The sequence below is a fragment of the Silene latifolia genome, chromosome 2 (genome assembly GCF_048544455.1).
Source record: "Silene latifolia isolate original U9 population chromosome 2, ASM4854445v1, whole genome shotgun sequence".
Lineage (NCBI taxonomy): Eukaryota > Viridiplantae > Streptophyta > Magnoliopsida > Caryophyllales > Caryophyllaceae > Silene > Silene latifolia.
In genome coordinates, this window is record NC_133527.1 from 28,341,692 (window position 1) to 28,364,086 (window position 22,395).

At 42.9% G+C, this 22,395-nt stretch overlaps 2 protein-coding genes across 2 annotated transcripts; one reads left to right on the forward strand and one right to left on the reverse strand.

Moving 5' to 3' along the window:
• Positions 1 to 8,181: 8,181 nt before the first annotated feature.
• On the reverse strand, positions 8,182 to 9,776 carry LOC141629069 (uncharacterized). Its single transcript, XM_074442136.1, has 4 exons — positions 9,248 to 9,776; positions 8,718 to 9,115; positions 8,546 to 8,590; positions 8,182 to 8,429 (listed from the first exon to the last, which is right to left on the reverse strand). Exons 1-4 carry the CDS (start codon positions 9,670 to 9,672, stop codon positions 8,302 to 8,304), a joined length of 996 nt encoding a protein of 331 aa, XP_074298237.1. The 5' UTR covers positions 9,673 to 9,776; the 3' UTR covers positions 8,182 to 8,301.
• Positions 9,777 to 19,054: 9,278 nt separating this feature from the next.
• Positions 19,055 to 21,795, forward strand: LOC141638070 (protein FAR1-RELATED SEQUENCE 5-like). Its single transcript, XM_074447519.1, has 2 exons — positions 19,055 to 19,314; positions 20,071 to 21,795. The coding sequence occupies exons 1-2, from the start codon at positions 19,264 to 19,266 to the stop codon at positions 21,793 to 21,795; spliced, it is 1,776 nt and encodes a 591-aa protein (XP_074303620.1). The 5' UTR covers positions 19,055 to 19,263.
• The last annotated feature ends 600 nt before the right edge of the window (positions 21,796 to 22,395 follow it).

Sequence of the window (22,395 nt, forward strand, 5' to 3'; positions counted from 1 at the left end):
TAACATGTGGCCCAATACCGGGACCTGGCCGAAGAAGCTGCCAGGGAAGTGATTGGGGAGCTGTTTCCTCTTGATGACTCCTTTCCGTGGGATAAATTTGACGAGCTGTTTGACGACAAGCTCGAAGCTAAGGAGAAAGCCGCGGAGGAGAGGGCCAAGGAGGAGGTAAGGGTGAAGAAGGAGGAAGAGGCGGCCGCGGAGAAGGCGCTCTTCGAGAAGGCTAAGGCGGCCAAGGAGGAAGCCGAGAGGATGAAGGCGGTGAGGCCGCCGAGGCCGAGGCCGCTAAGAAAGCCGAGGCCGAGGTCTTGAAGCTAAGGTCGCTAAGAAAGCTTCGGGTCGCCCCTCAAAGATGATCTTGCTACCGCCGCCGATGGCAAGCAAAGCAACAGGCATAGGGAGACAGCGGTCGTCACCAGGCTCACCGGCGTCTCGGATAGCTTCAGCTGTTCGGGAGCCAATTATTAAGCCTTCCCTCCCTGCCATCTTTTGGCGCTTCAAATGATATCTGTAACCTTTTGCTTTTCTTTTCCTTGTATTTTGTACAACTTTGGTAGGTTGTGTTTTGGCTTATCCTTATGGGGACGGCCGTCGTCTGTATTCTCCTCACTTGTAACCTGTTATCTTTTTTAATAAGAGTTCGTTTCTTTTGCCTCCGGCTTGGCCGGGGTCTTTACCTTATTTTTTCTGAGTTGTCCTCTTGCGCTAATAGTTGAGCATCTCAACTGTACTTAACGTTTTCACTTTGCCTCTGGCTTGGCCGAGGTCTTTTCTCGTCTTCGTCTGAGTTGTCTTCTTACATTATTAATTGAGCGCCTCTTTCGTTTCCGCCTCGGCCTGGCCGAGGCAGTCTAGAGTGCGTATCTCAACTGTGTTTAACGTTCCTAAGGCATGTTGATCGCTTTTGCGGGTATCAGCTGTGCCGGTAGTGACTGCCGTGGCGTCTACCTCTTGGGGTGACTGCGACGGCGCCTGCTTCTTGATGATGACTGCCGTGGCGTCTACCACTTGGAGTGACTGCTGCGACGTCTACCTCTTGGGGTGACTGCCGTAGCGTCTACTACTTGGGGTGACTGCGACGGCGCCTGCTTCTTGATGATGACTGCCGTGGCGTCTACCACTTGGAGTGACTGCTGCGACGTCTACCTCTTGGGGTGACTGCCGTAGCGTCTACTACTTGGTGGTGACTGCCGCTCTTGTCGGTGTGACAGTGTGAGCCGGCGTCTACCTCTTGATGGTGACTGCCGCTCTTGTCGGTGTCACAGTGTGAGCCGGTGTCTGTTTCTGATAGTGACTATGGCGGGGGAAATGAACACTTTGATGGATAACTTGGACAATTCTTCATTAGATATAAACATGTGTTGGGGTGCCCACTGTTGTCTTGGGCACCTCCGCCGCTATACAAATTTTTTCCCGAGATTGTCTTCGTCCTAATGGCTCATCAAAGGCGCACCCTCCATGTCTGTCAGCCGGTATGTCTTGAGAGAGCGTCAGACCTGGGAATGCACTGTATCTGGAAGGATTTTAATTTGGCGATGTCGGCTTTTACCCTTTCTAGGTATCTTACCATCCCGTCGTCTCGAGCCTCATACTCTCCTCTGATTTGGTTGGCCACCAACAGTGAGCATGTTTTCAGCACGACGTGCTCCGCCCCGGCAGCCCTAGCTAACTCGACTCCATTTATCACCGCCTCGTATTCGGATTCGTTGTTTGAGGTCGGGAAGGTAAATTCCAAGGCGTGCTCAAACACGTTCCCGTTTGGGCTGGTGATAAGGATGCCGGCTCCCGAGCTGTTCGCCGTGGGGGACCCGTCAGTAGTTATTTCCCATATGCCGGGATGCGGTTCTTCTTGGTCGGTCGGGGTTCCTTCAACCATGCCGACGTTGGTATTCATCGGGTCGCCCTCCTGCTGCAAGGCTGGGCTCTTCCCCTTCTCTGACTTCTTTGCCACTTTGAGGGATTGCATGTTGCACCCTCTGGCGGATATCTGGGTGTTGACCACCTCGTCCTTCTCGTCCTTGGAGACGAGCTTATGCGCTTCCCCCCGGTCCGAGACATACATCAGTGTCAGGGCCCGGATGGACATGACTGCATCGACCTCGCTCAGAGTGACTCGGCCTATGAGAAGGTTGTAGGCGGACGAGCCGTCAATGACCACGAACTCCGATAGGACGTTCTTAGCCGCATTCCCCTCGCCGAACATCACTGGCAGTCTGATTGACCCCAGGGGTACCAGGCCGGCCCCGGAAAAACTGTACAACGGATTGGTGCAGGGGCTCAAGTCTTCAACCTTCAGGCCGAGGCTGAGGAAGCACTCCCTGAACATGATGTTCGTGTAGGCGCCTGTGTCAATCAGGCACCTCTTGACCAGGTGGTTGGTTATGTCCAAGTGGACTACAAGTGGGTCGCTGTGAGGGGCGATGACTCCCTCGCAGTGCTTCTTCCCAATAGTCATGTCGGGGATGTTGGAAGTGGGGATCGCTGTTTTGGGCACAAAGTTGATGGCCTGATATAGCTCGTTCAGGTGCCGTTTGTGCCCATGAGCGGACCCACCGTTCTCGTTGCCCCCGATGACAACATGGATTACTCCTATCCGTTCAAAGACGGATTTCTTATTTGAACCGCCGGCCTCAGTCTTTTGGCCTTTGGCAACATACTTGCCGAGGCTCCCCTTCCGGATCAGCTCTTCAATGGCATTCTTGGATGCGGCGAGTTGTCGATAAGGTGACCGGTGTGGCCGTGGTACTTACAGTACTGGCTCGTGTCACCGTCTCCCTTCGGCTTGGGGGGCCTCTCCCACTTCTGGCCCTCGTTCTTGCTCAGGGCGAAAACCTCGGCGGCAGATACGACCAGGGGGTGTGGCCATTGAACCGTTTCTGGTAGTACGGTCCTGAACTTCCCCCGGCGCCCGCCGAGTTACGCTCTGGCGCAGATCCGTCGACCGTGACCTATTATTGTCACGGCGTCCTTCGTCCGGGTTGTCCTCCCGGCGGCTCTTTCTTTCTGAGTGCCCGGCCTCGCTGGGGCCTACCCAGGTTTTGTGGTAGTCCTCCACCTTAATGGCTTGATCGGCCATCTTTCTGGCGGAGTCTAGTCTCTGGCCGCCGCACTTGATGAGCTCATTTTTCAAGTCTCCTCTTGGGAGACCTTTCATCAGCGCGAAGGCCGCCAGTTCGCTGTTCAGCTCACGAATCTGCTGAACCTTGGCGTCGAACCTCTTCACATAACTCCGGAGAGACTCGCCTCCCTCCTGTCTGATAGTCAGGAGGTCCGATGTCTCAACGACCCTCCTCTTATTGCAAGAATACTGGGCCAAAAATATGTCCCTTAGGTCAGCGTAACAGTATACCGACCCATCGGGTAGCCCCTTGTACCAACTTTGTGCCATCCCATGCAGCGTCGTTGGGAAGACTCGGCACCAAACCTCATCAGGTTGCTCCCAAACCGACATGTAAGACTCGAAAGCCTCGGCGTGATCGGTTGGGTCGCCTTCTCCCTTGTATGCTATGGGTGTAATACCCCGTATTTTAAATAATTAATTAAACGGATATTATTGAATTAAACGGATATTATTAAATGGATATTATTAAATATTATTTAATATACATTTTATATTACTAATTATATCGGGTTAATTGTTGAGTCGGTAAATACGTTAAGTTATCGAGCTAAGTTAATTAAGACGGGTTTATATAGGATTCGAATTGTGAGGTAACCAGTTGAGCTGGCCCAATAACTGTCCAGCCCATTAAACCCTAAAGCCCAACTAAACCCTAAACATTAACCCTAACCCTAACCATAAACCTAAACCTAATAGTACCTCTCTCACAACCGCCTCCCTCTTCCCTCAGCCGCCTCCCTCCTTTCATCATCTCCAACTTCTATCTTCACGCAAAACGAGAGAGAGAGAGAGCAGGGGTGGTGTCGGTGCAGCAAGGAAGAGATAGGGATGAATGTCGACGTTCGTGGGCGGCCCTGGTGGTAGCTATGGCGGCGGAAAGGTAAGCAGCCAACTCCCTCCTCTGTTTTTCGAATTAGTGTCGGGTTTTTGGAGGGTGTTGCGTGACTTAGAGAGGTAGTAAGGGTGGTTGTTGACGGGTTATATGAGTAGTGTGGTGAGTGGCGAGTAATTTGGTGGTTGTTGGGGTGGTTGTAGGTGGTTAGGGTGGCAGTAATAGGCGGCATCGACATAGGGGGTAACAAACGAGTTTAAATGCAGTTTTCAGGCGAGTTAGACGAGTAGTGTTGGGGTGGCACCACCGTGGACTCGGGGGAGGTCGAAATGGTGGTGCCACCGTGTCGTGTTGGTGGGGTGACGGCGAGCATAGCCGTGGTGGTTTGACAGGGATTGGTGATGGTTGCGGTGGTGGTGAGAGGGGAAAAGCAGTGGGTGTTTGGTGAGGTTCGGCGGTGAACCAGGCCAAATGACGGCCCTGGTTCAACTCGCCGGCGGGATTCGACCACTGGGCTGGGTTGTTGGTGGGCTGGGTCAATGTGGGTACCACGGTGGTGGTGGTGGTGGTGGTTCGAGCGACGCATGGTGAGTGTGGGCGAGAGTGAAGTGTGGGTAGTGAGAGTCGGGTTGTTTTAGTTTTGAAACGGGTTTTGGTCATAAGTTTAATCACTAGAATTCGTTAATGAATCGTATTCTTAATTAATTAATATAAGTCCCGAGTCTTTTAATTAATTTATTCAATTTAATTCCCGAGTTATTAAATAATTAAAGACGGGTTGAGTTGTTCTATGTTGGATTCGGGTTTTCTTAAATCGTATAATTCGTTTAAAATTATCGTGTTGGTTTAAGTTCCGAGTTAATTAAAATAAAATAATAATTAATTAACTAGTGACGGGTTTTTGAGTCGGGTTTGTTAAAAGAGAAAGGTTACTATATCGGGAAAGTTTTCATTTTAAGAAATTCTATCTTTAATAACTCTCTATTTTGGGAACGGGAATAGTTAAGTAATTGTTATCATTATTTATCTTTCAGAGGACGATTTTGTGATGGAATATTATTGGGCATCTGTCCATTTGACTGCAGTACTGAGGTAGGGAAATACACTTGTCCTATTATCGTCATAGTTGAATTGTGTTGACTTGATTCCTGGTTGTTGATTTCCGTTATCATTTATATTTGGGAAGTGATTGACTGAATTTATCGTATTGTGTATGATATCACAACATCGGGTATCTGGCATGACTTTGTGATTTATCGTTCGATGAATTATATACATATTGCATTGCATTAATTCTTTGTTGAGCATTTCATATGCATTGGAGTTGGAGGATGATGTGGTGGTGATGTGGAGATACGATGTGATGTTGTGATAAGGCCCAGGCGGGTTCTGCAGGACTTGCCCTGGTGTCCTCCGTCCGCGAAGGGCGGATCGACTACGGTCGATATATATAGTCTACCGGGGATCGGTATGGTCTGGGCGTGCGGGGTTGTGTGTGATGAGTTGAGATGGAGATGGAGGTGACGGAGTATCATGCATATCATATTTCATTGTTTTATTGTTTTCCCTACTCAACCTCGTGGTTGACCCTGTGTATTCGTGAACACCGGTGATGAACCGTTTTATGGGGAGCAGACTTGACGGGTTCATGAGATAGGACGGGAGTGGATGGGCGTGAGACATCGGATCGGATGACCTAGTGGCTAGTTCATCATCTAGAAGACTTCACTTTTATTTACGTCAGTTCTTGTAATTTAATTTAAAAGGAGAATTTGTAATAATTAAGTTAAAATGTTAAATAAATTGCCTTGGAGTTTAATTTGTTATTCACTACCTCGGGAAACCGAGATGGTAACACCGTCATTTATCTGAGGAGTCCTAGTTCAGGCCCTTAAATAAACGGGGGTGTTACAATGGGTGGCAGCTTCAGCTTAGTTGGTACCGGGGTTTCTAGGACATAGGCGTTGAGGGGCTGTCTGACCACGTGTCGAACGACACGCGGCGATCGGCTCCTCGCATCCCTAGTCCGGCTCCTCTCCCCGTGGCGGGAAGGGCTTCTTCTCCGACTCTGGTGAGTCGGGCTTCTCCTCCGACTCTGACGAGTCGGACTTCTTTCGCTCCTCCGAGGCGAGCCTCGTCGGTCGGTGCGCGGCGACGCCTGTCCTCCCGCGGGTGCGGGAGGGACTTAGGTCTACCACTGGCACTCTGAGCTCCTCCGGCGTCTTGACAGAGCCAGCTTCTTCCAGTGCTCCATTCAAGTCTCTTGGGGTCACATTCTGGGCCCTGGTCTCCTGGACGGGTTCCGCCGCTCTTGTCGGTGTGACAGTGTGAGCCGACGTACTACCAATTAAGTCCAAGAGTAGCTTCAGTTTTGCTGCATCAACCACATGTCCCATGATGGTGACCTGGTTGGCGGGCAGCGGCGTATCTGGTATTATTAGCATCCCGTACTCCGGTTGAATTACCCGGCCGGTGGAGGGCTGCGCAACTCCAGAACTGTGGACGGTATTATCTTGGCAGAACTCGGTTTCGTTAGTTACGAATACCTCTTGTTGTTTTGACATCTTCTTAGCTTTTTGGGTGGGTTTTTGTTTCGGTTTTCTTTTGTTTGGGAATGAATGTGACTAGCTTCTAGTATCTTTCCCCACAGACGGCGCCAATTGTTCCGGGTATAATTCCAGAGCAGTTATTTGTTACCACCCGTGCTTGTAGAATGACGTCTTTGGTTGAATCCTCCTTGCGGTCTTCTGAAACAATGAACAAACTGAGGGCTCGGTTTTGGGCCGAGCGAACTCACTCCGACGCTCAAGTCAGTAAACTTAGAGAGATAAGTTGTTGTTACTTGGTGAAGTATATATTGTAGAGAGATAAGGAAGATATTACCAGATGAATAGTGATTCTTAGGTTAAATTGTGGATCTCCTCCTCAATGAGAGTTGAGGAGTATTTATAAACTTTCACCTTTTGTCACGTAGTGGCCAAGTGGCCAAGTGGCTAGCAGGTGGAAAGACTGATCTGCCCTCGGCCGAGGGACCCATGGCAGGCCGGCGGGCCCTGTTGACTCGCCGCCGAGGGGTCTTGGATATGAGTTCGCGGATATGTGCCCCGGCTGGCTAGTTGTCCAAGCCGAGGCACAAGAGACAGGCCGACAGGCTGCGTCGGTTAGGCTGTCTAAGCCGTTGACTTGCTGTGGATATCTTTGACCTTGCTCAATATGTTAACTGGTCAGCGGGTGCAGAATATGCCCCATCAATATCTACTATCTAGGTATGTATGTCGGCTAAAAATAAAACCGTATAATTGAAACGGTGATTGGTTAATGGTGCAATGCATATTAGTGTGTACTTGGACATCTATTAATAGTGTATATGTTGAAACTTGAAATTATAGTTAAATCCAAAAGAATGTCTAGACTAAAGTATAGGACAAAAGAGTTCACAATGTCAGAGCTTAAAATTGGCTAGGAAGTACAATTACAAAGTATATGAATCACTATAGTTTTGTGATAAACACACAAATTATCATTGATTTGGGGAGAACACAAAATATGAAACCTTGGTCTACATTAGTGTTGAGATATGAGCGAATTTAATTTCTTGGTATTGATAATGACAAGGGAGATAAATTACTTTTGACACGTTAATGAATAAGATGAGATTAATGTAAAGATGTATGTTATATATTAAATTAGAAACATACATTTCCATTAATAATATATTACATGTAACATGTTTATGTTATGTAGGTTTATTAAGCTGAGTTTTTCTAGGTAAGAAATATCCGATATGTGTTGTAAGTGTGTGAAAGATGTAGCCTCAACAATGATATAGTATGAGGTCTCTTCACCAGTGAGAGGGGTGGTGGGGATTTCAGCCTGGCCCTTTGCGTGAGATGTGTGCTCGAGGTCCTTGGATGGTTTATTGTATGAAGGTTTGTCAAGTTGTCCTTAAACTTGTACTTAATGAGATGATAATATATTATGGATGAGGAGATGGTGGACGTAGGCATTTGCCAAACCACGTAAAAATCGTGTTCTTGTATTTTTTTCCTTCTTTATGTGTGAGAGCTAATTTTCCCCAACAAGTAGTCAGTAGGTCAATACCAACATGTTTCTATAATCATCGTCGGTTATAACTCGCTTTCCCGACTACATTTTAATGGTCTTGAAGAGGAATGTCGTCGAACTTGGAGGGTGGAGGTGCATCTATGTCACAATTCCCGAGACGAAGGCATGATGAAGGATTTCGAGAACATTACCAAAAACGATGCTCCGTGAGTCCGTGATTGATACAGAGTAGTATATATACTACACACTATGTTTACAATGCGATGCATCAAACGTCAAAACTTAATTAGAAAGCTCGATTATCATTAGTTTGAACACCATGTGTAACGGGTGCTTTAGCTCTTAGTTTCTTCAAGTACAATATACCTGCTCCAATCCCTACCCCGCTTGCAACTGAAACCGCCGTCACTGTTCCTACACCATCAAGTTACAATTACTTATCATCAGCAGTTTATTAGTAGTACTCGTATATTATTGTTTCAACATCCAAATTAAATCTAAATTACGATGCTCAAGATCAGTTACGTTACCTGCAATTGCCCCATGACCTCCTCTATGTTGTTCAATCGGCCGATCTGCCATTTTCGTTTTTAACAAATTAATACTTCCAATTATCAAAACCTTACAATTCAATTAGACAAGAAAACAGAAAATTTAAACTTGTCTCACATATACTCCAAACTTGTGACAATAAAAACATACCTTTACAATAAGAGGTAACATTCCTATCCTCACACAAGCACAAGAAATCTTGACTCTTCGCTTCAAACCCGCACATACCGCCTCCTTTAGCACGGTCTTGGCACCGCAGACAATTAGTAGTCACTGGAATCTCAAAGTCGACCCTGACTCCATACTCTGGAACTTGATCATAAGGTCTATTAGTACCTATACCACCAACATTGTTCCAGTGAATGCTGGTGTAACTAGGGCAATGCTTAAGCATCATCCTTAACGACTCGGTCGCCTTAGGGTAGTATGAGCAACATGAGCTCCCTTGTAACACATTTGGTGCACATTGAGGCAAATGGCGACATAAGTAACTTGCTGGATCACATGTGGTGTCGCAACGATCTGGGTATCTCTCACAAAACATAGGCCTAGCATGGGATCATACATTATTACATACGTTGAATTTAAATTCAATTTTAAAGAGATTTTCTAACATGTGCCCAGTGACCGGGCACATATTACAATAAATGAAAAAAAGAAAAAGAAAAGAATAAACAAACCTGGGCTCCATGATGACCCGGTCGGGGCTACAATTGAAGAAGAGGTACTCATTTTGATTAGAAAGTGATAAATGAGTGCTACTATCCAAGCTAAAGGGCCTAGTGGGCCGAGTAAACCGGTTTCCATCATGACAAGCCCACATAAGTGGATCCAACACCAAAATATGCGGGTCTGAATAACTTATGGACTTAACCGTGTACCGACCAGAGGGAGTACGAAGCTCCAAGGTGTTCCCCGAGCATACCAAAATGTGGCGGTAGTAGGGGCTACCGCAACCATCATCAATGCTTAAGGGGTAGTTTATTTCAATACCTCCACAAGATGTCCTACAAAGGGAGGATTGTGATGTGGTTAAGGGTAGAATTAAAGATATTAAGGTGGTTACAATTATAAGAATTAAAATGTTGGTTTTATGGTAGTCCATTTAATTTAGAGATAGATTAAGAAGATTTTGTGGCATATGATATGTATGATACAAGAGGTTGGATTGGTGTATTTGGAGTAGTAGATTTGAGTGAGTGAAGAAAAGAATCAAAATGTAAGATGAAACTTGTAATTTGTTTACTCTTTTAGGTGTCCTTTTTACACTTTTTCCATGTTTATTTAATTGTAATGTTTTTTCATAAGAAATGTTCTTTGTTTCCCTAGTGATGTGTTAGAGAAGTAAGCACCTAGCTTTATGATTACCACTGCATTTTCCAAATTGGTTGTTCCAAAATCAAACAAGGTCGATGCAATTACAATGCAACGATATTGTGACTTATCGTGTTGGTTACATATCCATGGACCTGCCCGTTGCATGTTCGTACGACACTCCGATACTTCCAGGTGTTATATATGTGAGTTTTGGAACATACTCGTGTCATTCCCATTGCCGAATGTACTTTGTATGGTACGCGGTTCATGGACATCCGAAAGAAAATTATGTGTGCATTTATCGAATGTTTAAGTGTAAGACACTTACAATTTGAAGCCTGTGACATAATACTATGGATTCGCTATACCGGTTATTTTTTTTTTTTTTTTTTTTTTTTGGTTGGAGCGATAATTTGTCCTAAGTTCAAAAGAAAAATTGAACACAAATTGTTGTATAAGACTGTCTCATACCATAAGACTAGTCCATTAACTATAAGGCCCAAAAAACACATTGGAAAAAATTACAAAATTCGACTATATAAAACTGAACTCTGATTGAAGTTAACTGTCATCTTCTCAACTTCTTTAAAAAAAACCACTTCCACCACTTCACCTGTGTCCTCCCCTGTACCACGTCCTCTTTGATCACGTCAAACCTCGCTACCGATGCGGCGATCTAATAACCATTCAACCCTATCTTGGCTCAACCTTCAGGCTACACTTATGGACTACTACTTCCACCTCCAATCCCGACCTCAAACAACGACATTATTTTATGCACGCAACATCTCCCTACAAATTTTCATCTAAGGCTATGAGTTATACCATAACCCAGCAAGTTGTTACACTAAAACTGTTGGGTCATTAAGCTAAAACTCAGACTTCACGACTGTTGGAAGTGATGCATTGAAAAGCAACAATAGTTGTGAGAGTTTGTCCCACATCGGTGGGAAACTCCTCCTTTTTGTTGTTTATATTGCTACCTTCTACTGATGGGCTAAGAGATTGGTCCAAGGAGGCTTTTGTGGTGAGTGTTGGGCCTGTGGGTATGGGCCCAAACACACACGCGCGGGGGCCGGCCTGGCCTAGCCCGGGCTCGGGTTTGGGTTTGGGTAGAGCACCTGCGAACTGGTATTTCTATTCTCCTTCTGTTTCCGCATCTTTCGAATAACAACGACTCTTAAACTGCAAACTTGAAATTGAAATTGTGAGTTATGAAGTTAAAACTCGTAAATATTAAACTAAATATATACATATATATATATATATATATATGCTCCAATTAAAATATATAATCTTTTCATAAATCTCAAAGTTCTCAACATAAAAAAGTGAGTATTCAAAGTTAAATCAATAAGTTAAAATTTATAATTGCTGATTTAAATTTAAATCCTGGATTTTTAAATCAAATTTCCAAACCTGATGGTACTTATTGTTCATCGTGATATCAATGATCATCTTCTTTTAGTGTAGTTGATCGCGCGGTCAAATGGAAGGGAGAGAAAGTCGACCGAATTTAATGACGTCAATAGTTGTTGAAGATGTTGGGCCCTCGGTGAATACGGGGATAACAAAAACGGTGTTGAAAGGGTCGTATTGATGGCAGTAGCTGTTATTCGAAAGATGCAGAAACAGAAGGAGAATAGAAATACCAGTCGCAGACGAAAATATAAGCGATGAGAAATAAACCCGAATGTAGTGCCGTAGTATAAACCACTGCCTTGAAAAATATTTCTCCGGTACGACCGTGGTGGCGATCAGCTAGTGCCGGTAGTTCCCCAAGGTTAACACTACAGTCCCCACGCAGTTCCGCCCACTCGGAACTGTGAGACTTGGAACGATAAAATCAGCAATACCCAGAAATTATTAGAGAGCAGAGAAGAGAAGAGAGTTGATTTTTGTGTGTTTTAGAAGTGAAACAGGTTGCTCTATTTATAGTAAAAATAGAGCAATAGAGTAACAGCACATCAAAAACCGCCCCACAAAAGCAGCAGTCAAGACCGAGTTAGTGGGCAGATTAAGCTCCTTAATCGCAGGCACTAACAGTCTCATTTGACTGACTAAATCAACACACTCAACCACCAAACAGAATGAATGTAGACAGCCCATTACACACAAGAGCAAAAAGGTAAAAGGGGGCCTTTGGCCCGCACCGCAGGTGCTCTACCCAAACCCAAACCCGAGCTCGAGCCGGGCCGGGCCGGCGCGCGCGCGCGTGTGTGTTTGGACCCAAACCCACAGGCCCAAGACTTACAACAAAAGCCCCTTTGGTCCACTCACTTAACCAATAGAGAACAAGTTGATATAAAAGCCAAAGGTGGAAGCGATATTCCACCGATGTGGGATGTCAAACAACCAAAAAGCAATTGTTGAAAGTTGCTGTAGAAAGCCATCATTTCCAACAATCCCCCACTGATGGCGAAGAGAAAGAAAAAAGAAATTCCTGGGTAAAGGAAGGATTGGATACTTAGGTATCAATATCTTTCGATTTGAATTGACACTTTAGTGCAATGAGGAAACAACTTACTTACAGCGAGAGAATATCTTGCGATTTGAATTCCTAGCTGAGCTTCGGTCGATACCCCCCACAACACATATCATACCTTCAGATTAAGATCGTTCCGCGAAAGTGCAACGCGCTCTTTAAGAGTTATGCGTTTACCTCGGTACTAATATATATGTTCAGAAGACTTCTCATAGTCTAATGATCGTTACACCTACGTAGGTGACTCAAGTGCTTCTCAATAGCACTTCTCACATGAGTCATTAAGGACCTAAGTCCAACCTGGTATATGATTCATCAAGTGCGTCTCAAAAGCACCACCATAAAGGCTATGAATCATACAACGCCATAGGAATAGAAGCTTTAGACCTAGTCAAGTCTCACTCTTGACCTAAGGACTTAAGCCCCATTCCCCTCGACGTATCAACGACTAGTCTCCTAGCCAGCCCTTTAGTACAGGGATCAGCAAGATTATTTTCGGACTTCACATAGTCCAAAGCAATCACTCCATTGTCTTGGAGTTGTCTAACTGCAACGTGCCTTATTCGAATGTTCTCTTCTTTGAATTGTAGACACTATTCTTTGCAACACCAATAGCAGCCTGCGAGTCACAGTGTAGGGAGACCGGTGTTAGCCGTCCACCCCACACTGGTATATCAGCTAAAGGTTTCTCAACCATTCAGCCTCTTATCCTGCCAACTCAAGAGCTATGAACTCAGATTCCATGGTAGAGCGTGCGATACAAGTCATTTAGAGGACTTCCACGATATAGCACCTCCACCCATGGTAAAGACATAACCACTAGTAGACAGGATCTCGGCGTTACTGCAACCCGTTCGCATCACAATATCCCTCTAAAACAGCAGGAAATTTACTATAATGCAAACATAAGTCTACTGTTCCTTTTAAGTACTTTAGTAAACGACGAAGAGCATTCCAGTGTTCATTACTAGGGTTATGTGTATAACGACTCGGTCTACTAACTGCATAAGCAATATCTGGTCGAGTACAGTTCATTAAAAACATCACACTACCTAGGATTTTAGCATACTCTTCTCGGGAAACACTCCTGCCCAAGTTTTTACACAAGTGTACACTAGGATCATAGGGTGTTCTAGCAGGCACATCATCAAAGCAGTTAAACTTTTTCAACACTTTTTCAACATAATGAGATTGACTTAGACAGATTCCATTGGGGTTTCGGATGACCTTAACTCCTAGGATAACATCAGCTTCTCCTAAGTCTTTCATCTCAAATTGTGATGACAAAAAATCTTTGGTTCTAATTATGACCTCCAAATTATTACCAAGTATTAGCATGTCATCAACATATAGGCATATAATTACACAATCAGATTCCATCTTTTTTGAATAAACACATGAATCAGAATTGTTAACCACATAGCCATTACTTATTAAAGTGTTGTTAAATTTCTCATACCACTGTTTAGGTGCTTGTTTCAGTCCATAAAGTGACTTGTTCAGTTTACACACTTTACTCTCTTGACCCTCAATCACAAAACCTTCAGGTTGAGACATATAGATCTCTTCCCTTAGTTCACCATTCAAAAAGGCAGTTTTAACATCCATCTGATGTATAACAAGGTTATGAATAGCAGCTAAGGCGACAAGAGTCCTAATAGTCGAAATTTTGGTCACAGGAGAGTAAGTATCAAAATAATCAATACCCTTCTTTTGTGTAAAGCCTCTAACTACAAGTCTAGCTTTGAACCTCTCTATTGTACCGTCAGGTCTCATTTTCTTTTTAAAGATCCATTTACTTGTAATGGGTTTACTACCTTTAGGTAAATCAGTCAACTCCCAAGTCTGATTTGACACAATAGAGTCAAGTTCACTTTTAATAGCATCTTTCCAAAAATTAGCATCAATGGATTTCATTGCCTCACTATAGGTTTTTGGGTCATCTTCTATTAAAAAGGCCGAAACAAACTCATCACTAGCACAAACAGTGTATCCTAGTTCGACAACATAGTTGTATCATAATCATCACCGAAGTTCTTTGGGCATCTAGGTCTTTTACTTCTTCTAGGTTCAACAGAAACATCAATAGAAGTGCTAGCACTAGCATGTGAAGACAAATCAGGAGATGCAACAGATAAACTAGGAGATGGTACAACATGATTTTACGAAAAGGAAAAACATGCTCAAAAAATTCGGCATCTCTAGCCTCAGATATAGAACGGTCAGTCAAAGACATAAATCTATAAGCAGAGCTATTTTGAGCATAACCTATAAACACACAATCATAGGTCTTAGGTCCAACGGTAGGTCTCCTAAAATCAGGTAAACCCACTTTAGCTAAACACCCCCATACCCTAAGGAAGCTCAGGTTAGGAGGATAGCCCTTCCAAATCTCGTAGGGTGTCTTGTCAATTTTCTTATGAGGTACACGGTTAAGAATGTGACAAGCTGAAAGAATTGCTTCCCCCCACATATCATCAGATAGGCCAGATTTAAAAGCATAGCGTTCATCATTTCTTTTAAGGTTCTATTTTTACGTTCAGCTACACCATTGGATTGGGGTAAATAAGGTGGACTAGTCTCATGTATTAAACCGTTTGCAGCACAAAAGTCAGCTAGATAACTGGATTTATACTCACCACCTCTATCAGATCTTACCCTTTTAATTTTCCTGTCAAGTTGGTTCTCAACTTCATTCTTAAAGTTTATAAAAGAGTGTTCAGCTTTATCTTTAGTCTTAAGCAGATAGACACGGGTGTATCTAGAACAGTCATCTATAAACGTAACATAATAATTCTTGCCACCTCTACTTGCAACATTTTTGAAGTCAGCTAGGTCGGTGTGAATTAATTCAAGAAGACTCGTGTTCCTAGTAGTCACAGGTTTACTAGGTTTCTTTGTAAACTTAGCCTCAACACAGCTAGCACATTTAGAGAATTCTTGACTCGTCAAACTCGGAATTAAACTCATAGTTCTAAGTTTTTTAATATAATCCACATTCACATGACCTAACCTACCATGCCAAATATCAATAGACTCAGCGATATAAGCAAAAGAAGATGCAATATTATTAATAGCAGAATCAGAGTTCAATACAAAAAGACCCCCAGAAAGATAACCCTTGCCCACAAATTCCCCATTACGCGACATTACCACCTTCTCAGCCTCAAAAACAAGTTTCAAACCAGCTTTGTTTAATAAGGCACCAGACATAAGGTTTCGACGCAATGAGGGTACAAATAAAACATTACTGAGAGTAAGTGTTTTCCCTGAGGTGAGTTTGAGAAAGATCTTGTCTTTGCCTGTGATCTTTGCAGATGAAGGATTACCCATGTAGACGCATTCCCCATCAGCAACTTCCTCGAACTCAGCAAATAAACCCCTATCAGCACAGAGGTGTCTCGAAGCTCCAGTATCCAAGACCCATTCAAAGAACATTACCCACCAGATTAGCTTCCACAACCACAGCTGCAATAACATCATCAGTCACAGCAACATTGGCCTCAGCAGATTTCTTCTCATAACATTGGTAGGCTTTGTGACCAGCTTTTCCGCACACATAGCAGACAATAGGACCTTTAGCAGCTTTCTGAATCCTAGGAACCGGTTTGGTATGCTTCCCTGGACCATTCTTCTTAGCAGGCCATGGTTCTTACCCTGACCAACCTTGACCTTACCCTTACCCTTATATTTCTCAGCATAAGACGGACCACCAGACTCAACCAGATTAGCTTTTACAGCAGGAACAGTCACAGATTGACTAGCAGGAAGGTCTTTAAGGCGATTAGCCTCCTCGGTCCTCATATGTCCTATAAGTTCCTTAAGGGACAGGTCTTTCTTTTTGTGCTTAAGTTGGTTTCGGTAATCAGACCAGGAGGGAGGGAATTTCTCTAGCAGAACATTAGCTACAAAGATGTCATCAAGTTTCATGCCCTCATTCACAACATCAGCACATAAGTTTTCATAGACATGGACTTGATCCATTATAGGTTTCCCGTCAGCCATTTGAAATCCCAACCATTTTCCCACAACATATTTCTTTTTCCCCGCGTCATCAGCCCCGTACTTGGTTTCTAAAGCCTCCCAAATAAACTTAGCCGATTTATTAACAGCAAATAAATCGAACAAGGTGTTTGTCATATTATTCAGAATGTGACACCTAGCAGTTTTGTTGTCCTTTACAAATTTTGCAATATCCTCTTCATTGGACTTAACATCTTTAGAGGGAGGAGGGGTTTTCTCAGCATCAGTAGGGGTGATAGGCTTAGGCGGGTCACTAAATAAAACGTAATCAATTTCTAACTGCTCAAAATACATCAACAATTTCTGGGACCAACGTTTATAATTGTGACCATCCAACGACTCTAGTTTCGACATATCAGGAACAATTTTCGAGATAACAGACATGTTGCAGCAACAAATAGTTTTCAAATTGTTATTCGAAAGATGCAGAAACAGAAGGAGAATAGAAATACCAGTCACAGACGAAAATATAAGCGATGAGAAATAAACCCGAATGTAGTGTCGTAGTATAAACCACTGCCTTGAAAACTATTTCTCCAGTACGACCGTGGTGGCGATCAGCTAGTGCCGGTAGTTCCCCAAGGTTAACACTACAGTCCCCACGCAGTTCCGCCCACTCAGAACTGTGAGACTTGGAACGATAAAATCAGCAATACCCAGAAATTATTAGAGAGCAGAGAAGAGAAGAGAGTTGATTTTTGTGTGTTTTAGAAGTGAAACAGGTTGCTCTATTTATAGTAAAAATAGAGCAATAGAGTAACAGCACATCAAAAACCGCCCCACAAAAGCAGCAGTCAAGACCGAGTTAGTGGGCAGATTAAGCTCCTTAATCGCAGGCACTAACAGTCTCATTTGACTGACTAAATCAACACACTCAACCACCAAACAGAATGAATGTAGACAGCCCATTACACACAAGAGCAAAAAGGTAAAAGGGGGCCTTTGGCCCGCACCGCAGGTGCTCTACCCAAACCCAAACCCGAGCCCGAGCCCGAGTCGGGCCGGGCCGGCGCGCGCGCGCGTGTATGTGTTTGGACCCAAACCCACAGGCCCAAGACTTACAACAAAAGCCCCTTTGGTCCACTCACTTAACCAATAGAGAACAAGTTGATATAAAAGCCAAAGGTGGAAGCTATATTTCACCGATGTGGGATGTCAAACAACCAAAAAGCAATTGTTGAAAGTTGCTGTAGAAAGCCATCATTTCCAACAGTAGCGTTGGTGGTGGACTGGTGGTAGAGGTAGATGTGGTGTGAGTTTATGGAACTTTGTTCTCGACTTCTTGTTATCAGATGTTCATGGAAGGAAGGAGCTTTCAATTCTAATCAACTCTTTGTTGGGCTAACTTCTTCTATTGGGCAATTGTCGAAAAAAAAAACTTCTTCTATTCGGCCCGTCCTATGCTATAGGACGGTCCTATAGGAGAGTTGCTGAAAATTGAATTATACTAAGGGTTTTTTTTGTCAAACACAACCTTTAAAAAAATGTTTTTTCCAAACACCACCTTTAAAAAAAAGTTTGTAAAACACAACCTTTAATAAAAATTTTGTTGCCAAACACGACTTTTTGACTGAAAGACTTAACATTTTGCAATGGGGTAAGTTTCAATCGATGTTTGGGATAGCAAACGATGTCAGTTTGAGGTGTTCTTGGACTCGTTGGAAAGGTGGAAATACAACCTTTCCATGGATTATCAACACGATGGTCAAAGGTGGCCTTATGTGGGGTCTATTGCTGTGTAAAGTAAGGCTGGTTGGAGAGATTAGCGGGTGGTCGGGGATTTTTAGTGGGTCTTTTAATGAGGTTATAATGCTTTGTTTGGTCTGAAAATTGGTGTGTAGGTAGCGGGGAGTGCAAGGTAGGTCTTAATTGTGTTTTTTGCGGTGGTTGTTGGTTGCAAGTGGTGGTTCGAGGGGAGTTAAATTGGAGGTAAAAAACAATCAAAAGAATGTCAAAGTAGGATTTTTTTTTGTGGGTCAATTCACTCACCTCAAACCACTACTTACAACAAACAACCACCAAAAGTAACACAACTACGACCTACCTTATGCTCCCTTCTATATATATACCAAATTTTAGACCAAATAAAACATCTTAACCTCATTTAAAGACCCACGAAAAACCCTATGACCACTCGCTTTAGAGCTAGCCTCTCCAACCAGCCTTACTTTACACATTCATTGACCCCACATAAGGCCACATTTGACCATCGTATTGATAACCCCTGGAAAGCTTGTATTTCCACCTTTCCAACGAATCCAAGAACACCTTAAACCGACATCATTTGCTATCTCAAATGTCGACTGAAAGTTACTCCATTGCAAAATGTTATGTCTTTCGGCCAAAAAGTCGTGTTTGACAACAAAAAATTTATTAAAGGTTGTGTTTTATAAACTTTTTTTTAAAGGTGGTGTTTGGAGAAAACTTTTTTTTAAAGGTTGTGTTTGACAAAAAACTCTTATACCAATTTAATATTTATCTACACAAACCCCGTACGGGCCGTACCTATTATTGGTTATCGTAGTTAGGGCTTCGGACATGTCTGGTCGTACGTTGTTTAACAGCTTTATAGTTGATACCTAAGGATCTATGGCCCAATACTATTTAAGCCCATTAAATTTCAACTTCTTAGACCCATGGCCGCATGGCTATGGGTCCTGCTATACGTCGTCGACAAATTACTAAATATCGTCGACAATTAACGTAAAATTCCAAGTTTGCCCTCCATATCATGACTCCATATTGGTCTCACCAAAATGCAATTTCCGTCTCAAAACAGAAATGAAATTACCGTCTCACTAAAACACAAGTCACCGTCTCACTAAAATATTTCAAACCAAAAAAAAAAAGTCGGGTTTTGTAATTAACAACATGAACGGGAACGATTTTAACAACGATTTCAACAATGAAGATAGTAACGAGGTTAGTTTACGATTTAGTTTTGTTAAAAATTTATGTTTTATTATCGTTTGAATCCCGAATTAGGATAGATGCCATGAATGTAGACGGAATTATGATAGAATTTGTGACGGATTTATATGAAAAAGCAATTGAAAAAAAAAAAAAAAAAAAAAAAGAAAGAACACGGAACTGGGCTGAGACGTGGGGGTTCTTCGTCTCAGGCCCAGTCCAGACGAAGAAATGGGTCGTCTTATATTGGGCTTGGACGAAGGAATCCTTCGTCTGGGCTTGGTGTTGGACGAAGGATTCCTTCGTCTGGGCTTGGTGTTGGACGAAGGTTTCCTTCGTCTGGCACATTGTTTTTTTTTTTTTTTTTTTTTTTTTTTTTTTTCTTTTTGTTTTAGAGTTTCTCGTTACTTTTTTTTTTTTTTTCTTTGTTTTTTTTTTTGTTTCCGACTCGTTTTGTATAAAATAATTAATTTCCGTATATGTATTAAATTTTTTTATTTTTTATAGTTTCCGACAATTCAAATAATTATAATTAATTTCCGTTATTTCCGACTCGTTGTGTACAAAATAATTAAATGCCGTTTTTGTATTATAAAACAATTGAATTAATTAATTACCGTCTTTATATGAAATTTTTATCTTTAACATTTCCGACTCGTTTTGTAAAAAATAACTTATTACCGTGTTTGTATTAATTTTATATTTACTTCGACTAGTCCCGTAGCAAATAATTGAATTAATAACTAACTTGTTGAAATGCGTGCGCAGGTGATTAACGATGGAGACGGTGTTGATTACTCAGATCATTTTACGCCAACCAGATTTTTTGCATCTAGTACTGAAGCGTTTAATTGGGCATATGAGATCGGGCTCCGACTCGGGTTTGGTATAAAAAAATCAAGCAACAAGAAAGTTGGTCGTAACACGAATTTGAGACAACGTTATTTTGTTTGTCGGATGGGTGGAAAAGGTCCCGTAAATAAGGATGCCGATTCTTTAATGAGGGGTAACACCGCTACCGCGTGGTGCAATTGCAAATTTTCAATGAAAGTTGTTGAATTAGAAGAGAATAAGTGGCAGCTTGTGATGAGATCCGGGTTTCATAATCATGGTTTAACGTTGTATTGTGACGGCGACAGATACTTTGCAAAGTTTGATGACGAGGAGTTGGCTTTTATCGATGCCCAAGTTAGAGCTCACGTTAGACCGGCAATTATTAGTGCGGGTTTACATCAGCGGAATCCGGAAAAGTCAAGACCTAATCGGCGACAAATCTACAACCGTTCTCAGAAAGTAAGGGTCGAGGAAAGAGATGGGAGAAACCCGGCACAACAGATGTTAGCACTTGCGGTTCAGCATAAGTACGTTCATTATTGGGTCACTGATCAAGAGACCGATGAGCTAACCCACGTGTTCATGGCTCATCCAGAAGCGGTTAAGATGTTTCGATCATACTATTATGTGGTACAGATCGATTCCACGTACAAGACAAATGACTACCGTCTTCCGCTTGTTGAGATGGTTGGAGTCACACCCGTCGGGAAGAGCTTTGTCATCGCGTATGCTCTTGTGACGCATGAGTCGGAGGAGAAATATCTGTGGGTCCTACGGAAACTGAAGGCCCTGCTCAATGATGTCGTTCAACCTAATGCTATTGTTACTGATTGCGAGAAAGGTTTGTTGAACGCGATTCCTATTGTTTTTCCGGATTCGTCTCACTTGCTATGTCTTTGGCATATATATTCTAACGTGGAGACGAAAGCACTTGATATCACGGGTCAAGATAATTGGGCTAAGCATGTAACTTTTAACTTGTTTACTGCGGTTGTCGAGGCGGAGACCGAAGATAAGTTTAATGTTGCGTGGGGCAAATTGGCAAGGGAATGGGCGGGAGTGGCGGCTTATATTGAGAGGCAATGGTTCCCGCACTTGGAAAAATGGGCCAAGTATAGAACGAACAACATAACTCATTTTGGCAATACTTCTACATCACGGGTTGAGTCGGCTCATGCGAATTTGAAGAGATGGCTGAATAGCGCGAAACTGGCAGTTGATAGCATCTGGAGTCGGTTTCATTCTTTGATGGAAACGCAACATGTTGAGATCCGACACTCGTTGGAGTTATCTAGATCGAGGCGGTTGACGGGGATTCAGCGATTATTTTCCAGACTTTCTTGCAAAATATCAAAGAATGCCATCATTGAATTGCGTAAAGAATTCGAAAGAGGTGCCAAGATGACGGAAGATGCCTTGACGATCGATTGCGGTTGTGTAAAGGCTACTACACTTGGTTTGTTATGTGCTTGTTCACTTCACCGCATTTCTAGAAACGGATCTCGGGTCCCTGTTGATGTGTTACATGCATTTTGGAGGAAGTTGGAGTACGATGGTTCGGAGGCAATGCCGACTTGTGATGATGATCGGTTGGAGGAGTTATTCGATGAAATTCGGAATGCAGATGATGAAGATGACGATTCCTCATCTTCTTCATGATCTTGAATCTCAATTTCTTCAGGTTGGGTAGACATATATTGAGTCAATAAATCATTCAAGTAGAGATAAAGAATTCCTTGCCCCGACACTCTACCAGCACATAAGTCTGATAGTCTTGGGTAATCAATCACGGTGAGAATGCGCTCAAAATATGTAAAGATATCACTTTTTAACCTACGAAACTCCCACATCTTCTCGTTTAGTACTTCATCAGAAACAACCTCATCTCTAAGCTTTGGAGTTAGAACATGATCCGGGTTTCCTTGTAAAATTATACAAAGGGTACCAATTGGAGGCTCTTCAAGCAGGTGCCATACAGTGTCACTAGGAACCACTGATTCAAGACGCTCAATTAGAATTGGTAAATTTTGAACAATTAAATCGATTCTTATTTGATAAACTCTGATTTTTTCAGCATTTGTGAGAACCATTTTAGGATTGGATGTTGTGAGTGAATAATTAGTATTGTAGTGAGTGAAGATGATTTGGATGTTGTGATTGAAATTGACATAGAATGGCCTATTTATAACCTATTAATTGTAACGGTTATTTTTGAATTACAACGGTTATTTTGAATTATAACGGCTATTTTTGAATTAT

Bases quoted from the DNA above. Each gene is read 5' to 3' on its own strand.
- LOC141629069 (XM_074442136.1), bottom strand. From the start codon at position 9,672: ATGGACTACCATAAAACCAACATTTTAATTCTTATAATTGTAACCACC. The intron at 9,116-9,247 runs GTTTGTTTATTC...ATCCCATGCTAG, and splicing joins CGGGTCATCATGGAGCCCAG to GCCTATGTTTTGTGAGAGAT. The intron at 8,430-8,545 runs GTAACGTAACTG...TTGATGGTGTAG, and splicing joins AGGTCATGGGGCAATTGCAG to GAACAGTGACGGCGGTTTCA.
- LOC141638070 (XM_074447519.1), top strand. From the start codon at position 19,264: ATGAACGGGAACGATTTTAACAACGATTTCAACAATGAAGATAGTAAC. The intron at 19,315-20,070 runs GTTAGTTTACGA...ATGCGTGCGCAG, and splicing joins ACAATGAAGATAGTAACGAG to GTGATTAACGATGGAGACGG.